The following is a 16839-nucleotide window of genomic DNA, read 5'->3' as shown; positions in this document are numbered from 1 at the left end:
TTTAGCTGAATATTTGAAGAAACTGAGATGTATCTGTGTTGATGAGAAACAGTGGATTAAAACTATACTAAGTTTGAAGGACTCAGCAATAATTGTAAAAGTAGCTAAGTCTTTGTTGGCTATCTTAAATGAAAATATTTCCACTATGGATTCCATAACTGCAATTTTTAAAATGTATGCTTTGCTATTTCATGCCAATAATGGTGCTCTGACAACTGACAGAATGCTCGAGGGGTTGCTTTAATTTCTGTTTGTAGAAATAACTCTATCCTGCATGTTTGCTTCCCATATCTCTTACCTTCATTGTTGTAAACCTTTGCATACTGTGTCTTCTGTATTTATGTGTCACTGTGACCTATCATTAGCCCTTGTTCAAAAGCTAGATAAATATATATATATAATTTTTTAAAGAGATTTTAACTAGGTACTAAGGATGGCCCCCATTTTTAACAGTTTGTAAACATTCCTGTCAAGCACTTGAAAATATTTGGGCATGTGCACATTTTTTGATAGGATGCTTTGCAAAATGTTCCTGCATGTTTATAAGCATTCAGATGCCTGTCCCCTTTGCACCAGTCATTATCACTCAGCCAGAAACATTACAGTTCAGATGGAGATGGTAACCTGCTGTGGAGGATTACTGTTTAAACAGAGGGTAAGCTGTGACTGGGACCTCTATTTCCAGTAAATCACTCTTCCAAGTCTATCCCAGCATGACTTCCTACCAGGGAGGGAGTGGATTGTAGTTTCTGAGAGTTCCCCAACTAAATGGGAAGACAGCAAATTCCAGTCTTCTTCAGTCCTATGTTCTGACCCTGTATCAGCTGGCTGCCTATGTGATGATGAATTCTGCCAGCTCCGCAGATACATTTAAAATACTGCTAATTTTAACTGGCAAACAAATCATCAGTATAAGCACTTGGGTTGTTCAGCTGGAAAGAAAATGAACATAGCAAACAAAGGTTGATTTTTTTTCAATGTTATTTGCATAGCAGGGAGGCAATTCACGGAATGGAAGGAAGACTCAACACAAGGAGGTTTGGCAAGATAATGGACACAGCTTTATTGTTATACAAATTAAGCAAAGGCAGCAACAAAGATAGATCCAGCCATCCTGCAGCCAGCAGACTGTAAGAAAGCCCCTGAACCAGCAGCCAAACACCCCAATACCCTTCACACCATGAATGCTCTGGTTTGAGATGTATGCTGGGCAACTGCAAGTTGACAGTAGAGGCACCTGCCTCTACTAGGGCCCCCTTCTGTCACCTGAATATGCAAGCCAGGTGGCCTCCCAGATGGAAGGTGCCATGACTTCACATCACACAGTCTCTTAAGGAGGCCCCCAAAGTGGGGAAGTTCAGCACGTTGGCATGACCCCTCCCAATATAGATCTACCCTTTGATCAAACCACAGACTGTAATAAAAATAAAACATCAGTAACAGAAAACAACAAACAAGATACAGAGACACGGAACAAAATCAGACAAAAGGGAGGGGTTGCATAGGAGAGCACTAGTTGGGAGGAAAAGAGGCTTGACTGCTGGCCCGCCTCTCAGCCCACCCTCATCAGCTTGCACCTATCACTGCTGCAATGGGGCAGGCTGCCAGATCACCAATCACCCAAAATGGCACAAAAAGCCACCGTGGCTGGGACAGCCCTCCCCAGCCGGGTTTCCCAGCCCCGTGGAGTTGTCCTTCTTCCCTGCTGCCTCTCGCTGCCACAAACTTGCTGCCACTTTAATGTGGTGTCTGCTGTTATGAGAATAGTAGCCTCATTTTTTTATTACTGTGACAAAGCAATTTTCACACTGTGGGTTATTAATGCATCACTCATATTCATATGCTTATTGGTATCCTCAAAACAAATCACACTGAAACTAGAAAGGATAATTCCATTACCAGTGCCACCGGGTTTTGCTGATCAATATTTACTAGTCTTGAGTTTTCATTTTTATGGCCATGATGACTGTATTCTTGTCTAGCTAGACAGGATAAATACATTCATTTTTCAGTTAGTCAAATTATTCCTTGTAGGTGTTTGTGTATAGGTATTTTGAATTTAAGTTTAATGTGTTTGTAATAGCAACAAAATGGGAGAGAAGTATGTGTGCATTTGCAGGAGAGTGTAGATTAATTCCAGCAGCATAAGTATGCTGCTCATGAGCCGCAAGGGAGTGGCGGGCTATAAATCTAATATTATTATTATTATTATTATTATTATTATTATTATTAATAGGTAAAGGTATCCCCTGTGCAAGCACCGAGTCATGTCTGACCCTTGGGGTGATGCCCTCTAGCATTTTCATGGCAGACTGAATACGGGGTGGTTTGCCAGTGCCTTCCCCAGTCATTACCGTTTACCCCCCAGCAAGCTTGGTACTCATTTTACCGACCTCTGAAGGATGGAAGGCTGAGTCTCCCAGCCTCATGGGCAGAGCTTTCAGACTGCATGATTGCTGCCTTATCACTCTGTGCCACAAGAGGCTCTTTTTGCTGCTGACATGGGGACATAATAAAGAGGATGCATATTATTGCATGCCAGTTATAATAATTGAATAAAACTACTTAATCAATTTAAAATACTTTGTGGATAATTTCCCAAGTCTGCCTTTGCACTGGTTTCTATTCCAGCATTGTATGCTACATGGTTTTTTGTTTCATAAATAAATTTTCTTCTTTTCTAGTATTGTCCATTTGACCCAGTGGTCTCAAACAACCACTGCAATTTTATATCTAAGCAGAAAGCTATCCATATAATGGGATCTCCCAAACAAAATATGATATGGTTTATGCAGTTGTTTTACAGTGGCAGACACAGTAACCCTGTATGCAACCTATCCATCTACATTGCTCTGTAGCCTAGAAGTCTCAGCAGTTGGAGGAGAGGCTTAACTATTAGATTTGTGAGTTTGGTAAACACAGATGCAGTTTCTTCAGTAACTCAGATCTAATAAAGACCAACACCACCATAAACCAAAACACTGAACAGTAAACCCAAAAACCCAATGAACTTACAAATACTTCAGATTACCCGCCAAGTAACCTGATTGCCGCTTATCCTTGCGATTGGTCCACTCAAGAGGCTTTTCATTGGTCATAGTTAAACACAGAAGAAGTTAGTGATTGATTACATCACAATGCTTTATTAGTATAATAATGTCAAACATAGCTTGATGTCTACATATATAACACTTAATAAGAGTAGGGGGAATATCCCTTCCTGACTTAAGTTTTAAAACTGTGTAGGTTAAAAATGTGTAGTCAATGGATTCAATGTGATTAAGGTCACAATTTCATGTTCTTTTTGAATACAGAATTACAATGTATCTAATTGTTAAAACTGCAGATGATAGAGTGTTAAGACATGCGAACATAGGGATGCATCTATACATAACACTAATAATCATCATTGTCATCATAATCATCATTAAAAACTTTATTGCCCACCTTTCCCAGTAGGGCTTTGGCTGGCTGGGTATGGCTGCTGCTGTGCTGGAGATTATAATAGTGTTTTTTCTTCTGTGGGTTCAGTATCCATGAAAATATATTTTCCCATCTGACAAGTATTTTTCACTTATGACAACTGATGACAGCAGTTATTGAGTTGGATCCAGCTATGATTGGATTGGATCTGGAATGGCATGTGGAACAAATCAGGGGTATCCATCAGGAAGGAGGAATTCACAGAATTTCCACCTCCCTTTTAGTCTGAATCTAACCCATTTGCATTGTGACTCAACCAAATACGACCATAGTTAGCCCAGCACTAGTTCGTAATCATTTTCTTGCCCATGCTTCTTAGAGACTGAGGTATGGTGCTAACTTATGCGTGCCTAAACCATCTGTGGCAATGTTAAGAATGTACAAGGAAGTTAGAGTTGACCTTGACTTAAAATACACTCCAGCAATCTTCATCATATTTCATAAAGTTCTGTTCATCTAATATGGGCTAAAGCAATATGTAACTTTATCCTGAAAAGCCAAGACTGAGTGAACACCTTGTCTTTCCTTATAGACTATTGACCTAGAAGGTTTTAAATTGTTCATGAAGACTTTTCTAGAGGCTGACCTACCAGAGGAGTTTTGTGAACATCTGTTTACATCGTTTGGCAACAAGGTCTTTCATAATAGTCCTTTGGTAAAGAATAAACCCCAGCTCCTCCCAGGAGGTAAGCGGTGAGATAAGCTATGGTGTTATGTGTTTGGCAGTTTTTATTGTTATTGAGATTATCATTATTGTTGTTGCCTCATAGTGGTTGATGGAAGATCAAAGGTTAATGACAACAATAGCTTTCTCTCTTATATTCCACAATGTCTTTTCTTCATTTTTGAATGGATCAGCAGAAAAAATATTATAGAGCTGGGAATTCAGTTGGAGCTAGTCAAATACAATGCATCCTTCATACAGCGTTGAAAGTTGTGTATAGGGGTATAGCCGCTGATAGCTGGGCATACAGGGGACAGCAGGCAAGAGAAGGATCCACTGCATCTCTGATCCCAGTTGTGCTGCCCAAGGCAGCTTTTTTAGTCAAATGATTTACAAGCCCATCCTAGGCAGGTCTACTCAGAAGTAAGTCTCATTTGAAGGGGATTATCATGAAATAGTGTCTTTAGGATGACATCCAATCAGTTCTATTGGAATGGCCATCCTAATTTCATCATCGATCTTCTGTGCAGTCCCTCATGGAGACTGCACATGAGCAGGCCTACCATCTGAGAGGTTTCTGTAATTAAAAGAATTAAAAGAAGAGTAGGTAGTTTTTATACTCCACTTTTCATTACCCAGAGGGGTCTCAAAAAAGGGGCTTCCCCTTCCTCTCACCACAACAGACATCCTGTGAGGTAGGTGGGGCTGATAGAGCTCTGACAGGACTTTTCTGTAAGAACAACACTAGTAGGGCTGTGGCTAGCCCAAGGTTACCCAGCTTGGCTACATGTGGAGGAGTGAGCAGTTAAACCTGTCTTGCCAGATTAGAAGCTGCCACTCTTAACTACTACACCAAGCTGACACTCCATACCAGATTCAAGAACTTTGGTCCCATCTACATGTTCTTTTGCAGGGTTCTGGTCTATGCATTCCTCCCTCTTGTTATTAATCAGGCTAATAGAGAAGGTTAGGAGAAAGTAGACATGATTCTTATGGCCCTATTCTGGCCCTGTCAGATCTGGTTTCCAAGCTGATGGATATGTTCCAGGAGGAGTATCTCCATTGACCCAAACATGTAGACCCAATCTGCCTAAATGAGGTATTCCACCACAATCTAGACCACCTCACCCTGACAGCTTGGAGACTTGGGACAGGGACCTAGTTTTTTTTCCCCAAAAAGAGGTTAATGATGTTCTTCACATATCTAGTACTAAGATGTCTTATTTGTTTAAATAGCGATAGTAATGCCTGGTGTCAGGCTAGGACTAAGTCTTCATGTACTATACCTTTGCAAATTATATTTTACTATTTGCTGAATTAGAAGAAAAAAGGCTTTTCCTTTTCTTCTTTAAAAGTCCACTTGGCTGCTATTTCCTCCTACCACGGCAGTTTAAGATGAGATTTCAATTTTTTTCTTATCTCCTATCTAACAGAGGGTTGTGTCTTTGCCCTTTTAAACCTGTTAGTTCCTCAGCAGTCCTTTCCGCTTGTTTGAACACATTTAATTTATAAGCCTTCTGAATCACTTGCATCTTGTCCCTTGACTATTATTTCCATGAAGGTTTGTTTTTTCACTCTTTTCCATTAGAATAGTGAGCTGGCCATCATTTCCACTAGAATAGTGAGTTGGCAGCACTGTACGTCGATCCCTCATTATTGAAGTTTTTACTTAAGAGGGTGGTACTACGTCTCACATTTCTCCTTAAGGTGGTCTCTAGGTTTCATATGTCTAAGGGCATTACGTTACCTGTTTTCTTTCCCACTTCTGGGTCAGAGAGTGAATTACTTTTGCACTCCCTAGAAGTCCAAAGAGCCTTGTTGTTTTATCTGCAAGGAGAACATACTGTTTATTTATTTTATGGTCCCCAATAGAGGCAAGGGATCTTCCTCTCAGACACTTACTCGGATTGTTTCTGCCATTAGACAGTGTTATAACAGCTGGATTATGTGCCCCCTAGATATTTGGGCCTATTCCACAAGAGCTATAGCTTTTTCTGCAGCTTTCCTTGATTGAGTCCCCATAACTAATATTTACTGGGCTGCGACTTGGTCTTCAGCCAATATCTTTGTACATCATTATGCCTTGGACCTGCAGGCTAGATGGGAAACTCAAATGGGAAAAGCAATATTGCACTTACTCTTCAAGTGAACGGTGAGTAACTTGCTAGAATCCCCATGTAGAACTGCAGAGATCAATAAAGAAAACAGTTGCACTTACTGTAATTGTTGTTTCACTGAATATTTTCTTTGCAGGCACAACTACCCTCCTGTCTGCTCTGCTGCATGCTCCGGTTTTGGCAGCACTATAGATACTGAGGGTAGGGGAGCTGCTGCACTGGAGCATGTGGGCCCTAGGAAGGAACAAAAACTTTGACTGGCATGCAGCTTCACCTGGAGGCTTTTAGCTGTAAAAACCTCTCAGATGGCTGGCCTGCTCATGTATAGTCTCCATGTGTGCCTGCACAGAAGATACTTGATGAACAACAGTCACAGGAAGTACAATCCTGTTTTACTCGTTGCCTTTATGACTCCTTTCATGTTTGATAGTCACCTATTTTCAGATTTTCTTTTGAAACACATGGATTGGTGGTGCTTAAGTATTCTTGAAGCACTTCTCTTGGGCTGCAATCCAGCATGTAATTATATACTTATTCATCCAGCTGAAAGCACTGGGATCTTGAATAGAACCTTTAATTGACTTGTTTTGTTAATTTTATTTATTATTTACATTTTTAGACTGCCCCTATCAAACAAGTTGGGATGGTTTACATCCATACAATTAAAATCAACATTTCATATTAATAAATACATACAATAATTCCATAAGCCAGATCTAATTGGCTAGACCAGTCGGAAGACATGGGATTGGATATACATTTATTATCCTTATTGTCCTTCTGGCTGAAGGAAATTCGAGCAGGAATAAAGAGTAGGGGAGGCCCATTGATGTTCATTTTATATGGTTATCCGAACTGGCCTGAACCATAAGCCTGGTGGAAATACCTGAAAAGCAAAAGTAAAAGCAGTGTGAGCTGCTTTAATTTTTAAAACTCTGTATCTGGCTGGATATTAAGCAAAGGGACAGGTAGAAAAAAGAGATAAAGATTATGCTGGACATAGATTTCATTCATGTGCATACATTCCAGGAAATAATGCCCTTGAGTGGAGCTTGTTCCTGAGTAAATAAAATAGATCTGAGTAAATAGGGTAGCTTTGTTAGGCTGGATCTTGGATATACTTACAATAGCCTCATACTGTTTAGTGACTGATTTTCAGAGTAAATACAAATTCACCTGAACTCCCAGTCTGCTCTTTGTAATACTCTTTAAAATAGGATGGAAAAGGAACTCCATAAATGCATAAAAGATCTCAGTTTGCGCCAAAAGCTTAAATTCAGTTACAGTTACTAGCGTCTTTTTTGTATACAGCTAACCTAACATGAATATTATTTCAGGACTGCGGATTGCTAAAAGTATGACTGCATCAAAGCTACCAGCTCTTTCCACTTCACATATACCAGAAGTTATCCAGTTAAAAGACATTGTTTGCTATCTTTCCCTACTTGAAAGAGGAAGACCTGAAGACAAACTAGAGTGTATGTACTGTATTCTATATGCAAAAACTATATGCTCCTCTAGAATTCATTCATTTGTATTAACACAAAAATGTTTGCTTTTCATTATTACAAATACAAGGTATCAAGTAGACCCTGTAGATATTTTCTCAGTCTCCATTTAACACTGAGTAATGCATGGATAAACTTTTTGGAAATATGAATATTCAACTCTTTTGGCTCTGACAGTCCGAGTAGATGGCACATCTTCTTGTGGCTTGTCATTCATAAATACAGAAACCTATCTGGATATTACAAAGTTTTGTGTTTATGGTTGTTTACTTATCAAAGCTTTTCTTATTTTGATATAGACAACTATCCTTTTGATCCAGAGTTGCAGACAGTGGATAAGTAGCCCTGTGAAATCTTTTGTGTGACATTTTAAGGATGGTCAAAGGCTTTGAGCTTAAATTATACAGTTCATGTGCATGTATACTTTTTGTTAACCAACAGAAATGTTAATGAAAATTATATATGCCTGAGTACATCAACAAAGCGGAACATACTGTGTACATGAACACATACCACTGAAAACTGAAGTAAGATATATTCCAAAACCAGAATTGTACACAGTATTCCAAATGAGGTCACACCATAGATTAACGATTGTCTGGCCTCATATTATGGGCCTTATGATACTGGCTGATTTGTTTTTAGTCTCCTTCCTAAAAATCCCAAACATAGTATTATTTTTATTGGCATCACACACTGTCACCATCTGCATTGAGTTATCTATCACGACCACAAGATTTCTCTCCTGGTCAGTTACTACCAGTTTGGACTCTACCAATATAACAGTTAGAATTTTTGGCTCCAATACACATTACTTTGTATTTGCCCAGGTTAAATCTCATGTGCCACATTGATGCCAACTCACTTAATGGTATTCACAAACTTAGCCAATTCACTGCTTACACCTAACTTCAAATTATTAATGAACAAGTTAAAAATACTTGACCTAGCATGAAGCCTTGCAGTACCCTACTGCTGTGAAAACTGCTCATTTATATTCACCCTCTATTTCCTGTTAACCACTTTCTAATCCACAAAAGGGATTCTCCTCTTTTTCTATGAATGCTGATTTTACTTAGCCTTTGATGAGGAACCTTATCAAAAGTTTTCTTGAAGTCTAGGTACATCTATTGGGTCACCCTTGTCTACATGTTTGTTCACCCCCTCAAAGAACTCTAAAGGTTAGTGAGATAAGATCTTCCCGTACAAAATCCATGCAAAGTCTCCTTCAGTACTTTTTGTTAATTAATGTGCCTACTAATTCTTGCCCAGTATTGTTACTAGAATGACCAATGTTTAATTTTCTGGATCTTCTCTGGATCTAGTTGTGTTAGTCTTTTGGGTTAATTTCCTATTTACATAAATGTTAACGTTAATAGTGGTATGGTCACTGTTCCTAGCTGATATTATCATGTTTACATCTCAAGCCAAGATGTGAAAATCCCAAGAAAAATGTAGACGGGCAGAAACTAGGCATTCCCCACCCTTTGCTCATCAGAACTCCTATAGTTTCTATGTTAAGAGCTGTCTGGAGAAGTTTAAAGATAGCAATTTAAATAGCAATTTGTAAAATTGAGATAACCCTAATTAAATCCGATCAGAACCCTGAAAAGGCTGGCAGCCTAGTTGGTTTGTTTAAATATTGGGCTTCAAAAATCACACAACAAAAGTGGTGTTATCTTTGGATAACTTCGAACATTTTACACACAAGTCATCCAGCCTTAAATATTTTTAGTATCCTTTGTTTTTGGTGCAAGAGGTAACAACAAACTATGGATTTTTTGCTGAACTAAATGAGAGCTGAATATAAATAATATTGGCTACTTTATGCCCATAGCACTTACGAAGTTGTTAGATCTAGATTATTTCCAAGTATTTTGTGTGTTTCAGTAGCAGTGTCAGTAGCTGCTACTGTAAAAATGTAGACAGTAGGCTCTATCTGCTGGAGATTTAGGTTCATTGCATGCTGAGAGTGGACCTTCTTTACAGGCTTCTCCTTATGTTTTTATAGCTAATATATATACTTACTTATGTGTGATTGGCAGAAATGTATCTGCAGTTGGATTTATTCATATTATATATTATGATGTATATTATTTGTTTCTGTATGGGTGAGTGAGTGATATATCAGAGGGATGGGGAATAATCCTGAGAACAGATTTAAGGAGAGAACAATTATATGCCTCTTTACTCAGATTAAGGTCTCACTTTATTCTATGGGATGGATCACTTTTTTCAATAATAACATGAATAAGGAGTGTTAAAACCAAGGAATGCTTAATTGTTGCCAAAGTTCCTAATTAAGAAAGAATAATAAACTAGTTGAGGGTGATATAAAGCTGAGGTGGGGGTGAGGGAGAGTGAGAGAAAAAGATTGAGAGAGCGTGAACAAAAGTGAGACAGAGTACAAATTCAGCTATTTGATTCTGTATAACCCAGTTAAGGACAAAAGTAACTTTCTGTTCTAATAAACAAAAACATGGAGCCTAGCTTGTCCTTGAATAATGGTGGTTGTGTTTTTTTTTTCTTAGTTATGTTTCGCTTGTATGATACAGATGGAAATGGTTACCTGGACAATTCGGTAATTTTATTCATTGATATCCAGATTATCCAATAAAACACTGTTGTTATGTTAACAGTAAAGTTCTGCTTGTCTGCAGATTATAAAGTCAAATGTGTATTTTTGGATGTTGAATTTAAAGCTGTAAAATATGGACCAGGTTCCTGTGGATTTCTTGCAACAATGAAAGTGCTTTTCAGCAGATACAAGAAGCCTTCCCATTACTTAAGAGGCTCTTCTGGATGTCTGGCCACTAGCAGCACACATTTTTGTTCTTCAGTACACTGAGTTTAAACTGTCCTTAATGAAGAAGGGTCTGTGCTTCAACCTTTGCTTTGCATATAGAAGGTCCCAGGTTCAATTCCCAGCCTTCCCAATTTTAAAAGTATCAGATGAAGTGAGATATTTGTCATTTATTACATATTAGATATGGATTTTGCAGGAGTTTGGCACTCCTGACACTTGACAATTACAAAAATCTTCATATAGATCAGTGGTTCTCAACCTGGGGGTTGGGACCCCTTTGGGGGTAGAAGGACCCTTGCACTGGGGCTACAGCGGGGTGATTAGCTTGGCTGGGGGGGGTGCAACCACTGCTGCTGCTTCTCCTGAAGGCACCTGTCAATTTATCTACAATTTATATACAATCATGAAAAATGGATCTTCACGCCATTGGTCAGTTTCAGTTTAATTTCTGTGAAAGAACACTTTCATAATTTTATGGTTGGGGGTCACCACAACATGAGGAACTGGATTAAAGGGTCAGGGCATTAAGAAGGTTGAGAACCACTGATATAGATATATACTGTAAGAAATTGTTTTAAGTAGAAATATGTGAGCATAGTAACCAAAACAGTATTAAAATAGTTTTGTTTTTTTTATAGATTAACCCAGCCATCAAACATGAGGGCAGTAATGAAGAATTAACCTTGCTATTTGAGTAGGCCAGATCTAAAATTTAGTGGGCCTCTAGAAGAAAATTATTTTGAATTTGACATAGTATTTTGAGAAATGAGTCTTAATAGCATGACTGCCTCAGTCAGAGGACACCCTGGGCTTCTCTAGAAATACAATTCTTTTGTAATCTCTTTTTCAATCCCTTTCCTCTCTGACCATTTAAAAATATTATTTCTATAACATACAATGGCATTTGAAAGAGTTGTCCTGTTTTTTTTAAAAAACCTAATATTCTGTCAATTAAAATTAATTTAATTTGCTTGATAATTCAATTGAATTATAGAATCATGACGTAGATGTACATAATGTTGCATTAAAAGGGATTTTTGTGTTTTCCTTTCATGTCTAGGAACTAGAAAACATAATCACTCAAATGATGCATGTTGCTGAATATCTTGAATGGGATGTCACTGAACTCAGTCCAGTAAGCATTTCCTGAGGTCAATGATTTAATTAATATTGAAAGTTTCTAAGGAGCATTTTGAATAAGGCTGATATTCAGCGTGACTTGGCATTTATTATTCTTCCATTCCATGATGAAGAAAAAGGAAGATTTTGGGAATGGGTCAAGGGCTCAGCTGCATTATGACTAGAAGCTAAAGAGCAGTGGATTTGTAGGTCTGGGTAGAAGCTTTCACCAGCTGATGACAGTGGGACCCATATGTCTATTTTTATAGACAGTCATATGGTCATGATTTTTGCATTGGGCAAAGGTTCTACTTGTTTAATAGCCCAGTGTTATGCATGTTTTCTTGGAAATCATCAGGCACACTGATTTCAGTAGCACAATAAAATCAGAGTCCAGTAGCACCTTTAAGACCAACAAAGATTTATTCAAGGTGTGAGCTTTCAAGTATAAGCACCCTTTGTCAGACTATGATCTTCTTATATTCCCTGTCATGTAAGAAGATCATAGTTTGATGAAGGGTGCTTGCACTTGAAAGCTCACACCTTGAATAAATCTTTGTTGGTCTTAAAGGTGCTACTGGACTCTGATTTTATTGTGCTACTTCAGACCAACACGTCTACTCATTTGAATCTTGATTTCAGTAGGACATACTAAAACCATACATGCGATTGCTGTCTTTGCTTGCCAAATAAAATTAATCAACTGGGTATCTGTTGAATTTCAGCTACGAATCCCAGGAGAGAAAAACTCATACATTTGTTTTAACTATTATTGTAAGTGTCCTTGAATCAAGAGGAAAGGCGGGATATTAACATTTTAATAATTAAAACAAAACACCAGCGTGTGAACACTTTCTAGAAGGACCTGGCCAGAGACAAGATGCAATAGTTTACTAATTTGTAATTTGATGTGCAGGCGGATTACATAATAGAGATACAATTCAGTCTAATGTCTGCTAAAATGGAATTTGTGACATTAATGCCAGGGACCAGCTTGGCTTAGCCTCTTAGAGACAAGGAAGGCACAAGTTCTTTTTTGGATTGTTACATTTGAAGCAGCTGATAAGGAGGCATGGTCTTTCTGAACCTGATAGAGGTCACATGGTGCATCAGTGTGCTGATCAATTTCCAGAACAGAATTAATGAAAAAATATTGCTGAAAGAAAAATGAAGAGAAGGAAAACGAAACATTGGACTCACCTGAAGGTTTCTTCTCTTCAGTGGGACTTCAGTCTTTCTGTCTTAATACAGTTTATGTTGTATCTTATAAAATTCTGAATTAAAAATACTTAAAAAATACTGTTTATTTTTCTCCTGTCTGTTCCATAGATTCTTCATGAAATGATGGAAGAAATCGATTATGACCATGATGGGACAGTTTCTCTGGAAGAATGGATCCAAGGAGGAATGACTACAATTCCACTTTTAGTGTTGCTGGGATTGGAGAATGTAAGAGCAACCATAGTGATGATTAAAAAGTAGTTGGGATGGAAACTGAGATGTGTGAGGATTCCAGCTTGAACAAATGTTTTTTAGGAGAAATCTAGGGTGCCACCACTAATGTCACTTCTTGTCTTTGACATTGCACGCTGACATCAATCCTTTCCCCCACCCTTGCTGAGATTCCAGGCTGTGAACAGGCAAGCCTAAGAAAAGTCTGTAAAGAGGAAGTATTTAATCCTTCACCCTGCACTATTTTTTCCAATTTGTGGGGTGAATCAGGGCAAACCATGCAATCCCACCTTCCTGCAAAATAACAGTCCCCCCCCCCAGAGCTCCCCCACCAGGCAGCAGAATCAGTCCGCCGCTGCTTTGTTTCCCAGGGGACACATTATAGCGCCAGAGCAGATCTTTAGCTGACATATGTCCCCCCATGTGGACATAAACTGCTGTGGAGCATGTAGTTCTGCAGCAATGCACTGACACCATCCCCATATAGCTGCCGCTGTGCAGAATGGGCCTTTGAGAGACATTTTACAAGACAGTTGTCAAAGATATCTTTTCCAGATTGCTCATGACTTTCCTTGATCTTTACTGTTTTTGATTTTTGAAATACGTACAGAGCTTAAATATAGGTGGTGAAACCATTCTTTTTTCTGAAAGTAAAAGACTTTGTCATCACTTTAAAACTGATTTATGTTTTTTTGTTTTTTTTAAAGGATAGAAACCAAGGATTCTTTAGTCAGGTTCTCTCACTCACACATACATGCAAAATCATTCTTTTTGTTCTTACTGATGCAGCAGTTTTTTAAGTTTAAAAGAAGCCATGAATTGAGGCAGACTTATTGAAATTACAAATAAAAATATCTATTTGGATACACTTAATGTTGTCTTTTTCTCAGTAGCTCTTCATTTTTTATTCTTTTTAACTCTAGTTGGGATGGCAAATTAGCCTGCAGAACAGCAAAGTTGATGTGCAGTTATAATAATTATTATTATGTGCCACCTATACTACTGCAATTAGGATGCTGAACAAAACAATTAAAATACAATAAAACTACATTTTATTTGATTAATTAACTAGGTCATATTTCCACAAGATAACTACTCTCTTAGATTATTTATTTTAGTGTGCCTTTGTAAAAATCAGTAGGAAAAACAAACCTGTTTTTAAAGAACTCTTTACCAAGTTTCTCTGCAAACGATAGAAGTCTTGTATTTCCTTTTGATATTTTAAACATTGAGCTATACTTACTATTAAATTATTTTGCCATTTCATAGGAAGGAAGAAGTCTTATGACTTCTATAAATGTATCCAATGCACAGCACTGTGCGTTCCTGGGCTGGCTTCACCTCCGCTATGCCTCTGAGGCCGCTCCTGCCTCTGGAGAGCACAGGCAGCCTCGGGAGACTGTCAGGGGTGGGGCCAGCCTATCTAGCAGGTAAGGAGAGTGGGTGGGGAAGGAGGGAGGGGGCAGGGAACAAGGATTTTCAGCCTTTATGTGAATGTTCCACATAAGGGGCAAGAATCTTTGTAGGTTGATTTATTAACAAATAAACTTTATCGGAAAATATTCAAATAATCATGATTATTTAGAGTAGTGGCCCCCAACCCCCGGGCTTTGGCCCGGTGCCGGGCCGCGAAGGCCTAGGCACCGGGCCGCGGCTCCCCCTTTCCGCCACCCCCTGCAGCGAGAAGCTTGTCAGGCCGCGAGCAAATTGGCCGCCCCACTCGTGCGTGGGGCCCCAGGTCGCCTTCTCCCCACACCCCGGCGCAGCAGTCCGTGGCCTGCAAAAGGTTGCAGACCGCTGATTTAGAGGATGTGATCATTCTCAGTTTTTATCTTGTAGTGATAAATATATATTGGCTATATAGGCCAATAATTTCCCTCTGAGAGATATTGTACAAAATAATTGAGCAAGGTAATTCTTACAAATTGCCCATATCCATGATTATCCTTGATCCTTATTCACTGTTTCCTAAAGATACCGAGAACTAAAAGTTATTGATACTTAGCACAGATACTGTGGCTCAAGGTCCCAAGCTGAGTTCCCAACATATCAGATACCAATCAGAACAAACAGAATTGAACAGGATGGACTAATGCCCTTTATAAAAGGCAGGTCCTGATGGATGTGATATGGGAAAAGGAAATATATGATCCTGTCCACTGAAATTCTTTGGATTAAATGAGACTATTGCAATGCTGCTTCAACAAAGTGATTGAGGTTGTGTTGTCACAGAGATTTCACATATTTAAAAAGACATGATGTATTTAGACCCCTGTAAACATTTGTACCTCATTGCATTGTTGCACACAAATGAAACCTCCATGTAAGCTGGGCCCAGCAGTTTCTCAACTTGATTTATAGTGGATGACAAAGAATAAATACCTACATGAATTGGAGATTAAGTTAGGAATATAGAGGATATTGCCAATTTTGAGGATGCAGCTCTTTGCATTTTTCCCAGGGAGGTATTTTGTATATCTTGATAGCTTGCCCTCTTTCATTAATATAAATTGGTCCAATAAAAATAATAGCATTCTCTCTTTTGGAGTGTTTTCTCTTTTGGAATATGCCTGAAAAAATTGAACTTTGTTTTCTTCATCCCTTCCACCAGATGTCAGGGTTGTACTGTAACTATTGCTGTAAAATGGTTTGAGATTTCAAAGCCATGGAATCTGTGTATTTGTTACATGTAGTCCCATGGTCAAGCTATTGAATATTTAACATTCTCAAGCTTCATTAAAATATTTAGATTGTGGAAATTTAAGTTTAGATTACAGAAAGACATGTTATTGAGTTTGTCCACAGAGCGTGTGGTCGCTAAGTAAGGTTGTGTCTGAATAACTTTTGTGCACACACTCTTTGGCATGTTCAGCATTTACCACTGTTAGACGGGATAGTCAGCCAGGAGGAGCAATGATGTGACTCTGGTCTGCTTCCTCAAGATATTTATCTACTTCAATACATACAATTTTCAAGAGGACTAATAAAAATTACTTCAAGTGGCAGAACTATACATATATTATAACATTCCCTATCAATATTGGCACTCAAAGATATTAAAACTATTTGAAATAAAATTAAAATTCTTTCAAAAGAGATCCCTGAATTATTGTGATAAGCCCAAACTGTTCGTCGTCGTCGTCCCCCTCCATTTTTGTTACTGCTCCAGTCCTGGGAGAACAGAGCTGGGAAAATTGCTCAGCTACTGCTCTGGTTGCCATCTGTTTAAGGATGTAGACTCTCCCAAAGATGTAGCTTCTGAGCATACAACATATAATCAGCAGTAAAGGTACCCATTCAGATATAGCGTTAGAAGAGGCAGCCACATATAACACTAGTTCAAACTGAGTAAACAGCAGTGTAGAATGAATAAAATATTCAAAATTTCAGAAAACAAAAACATGCTGACCAGTCATATTCCCCTCCCTTGAAAACGGAGTCCCTGCCAGCACTTCCCCGCTCCCCCCACTGAAAAGTCCTGCAGAGACCTCTCCAGGCCTCGGTGGGTTTGCCCAGGAGGGAGGAAGGAAGAAAGGGATTCACTGCCAGTTATCTCCCACCCACCAAGGTCTGGGGAGGCTGCAGCCAGCCTTTTTGGGATAGGGGGGAGAAGTAGTCCCCACCAGTGCTTCCCCCACCTCAGAAAGCCTCCAGGCCTTGGCTGGCCTGCCTGGGGGGGTGGGGGGGGGG

At 38.9% G+C, this 16839-nt stretch overlaps 1 protein-coding gene across 9 annotated transcripts in view; it reads left to right on the top strand.

Moving 5' to 3' along the window:
- The window catches only part of DGKB (diacylglycerol kinase beta), a 272726-nt gene that overhangs the window by 39148 nt on the left and 216739 nt on the right, over positions 1-16839 (top strand). For all 9 annotated transcript variants that reach the window (XM_077304457.1, XM_077304458.1, XM_077304456.1 and 6 more), the window contains 5 exons: positions 4016-4169; positions 7602-7742; positions 10304-10353; positions 11639-11713; positions 13027-13146. In XM_077304457.1, coding sequence (XP_077160572.1) covers positions 4016-4169; positions 7602-7742; positions 10304-10353; positions 11639-11713; positions 13027-13146 — 540 coding nt within the window. The remainder of the gene's footprint in view (positions 1-4015; positions 4170-7601; positions 7743-10303; positions 10354-11638; positions 11714-13026; positions 13147-16839) is intronic.

This window comes from Paroedura picta, chromosome 11, assembly GCF_049243985.1.
Source record: "Paroedura picta isolate Pp20150507F chromosome 11, Ppicta_v3.0, whole genome shotgun sequence".
Classification (NCBI taxonomy): Eukaryota; Metazoa; Chordata; class Lepidosauria; order Squamata; family Gekkonidae; genus Paroedura; species Paroedura picta.
The sequence above is the reverse complement of the archived record's forward strand: the minus strand, read 5'-3'. Positions and strand labels throughout refer to the sequence as shown.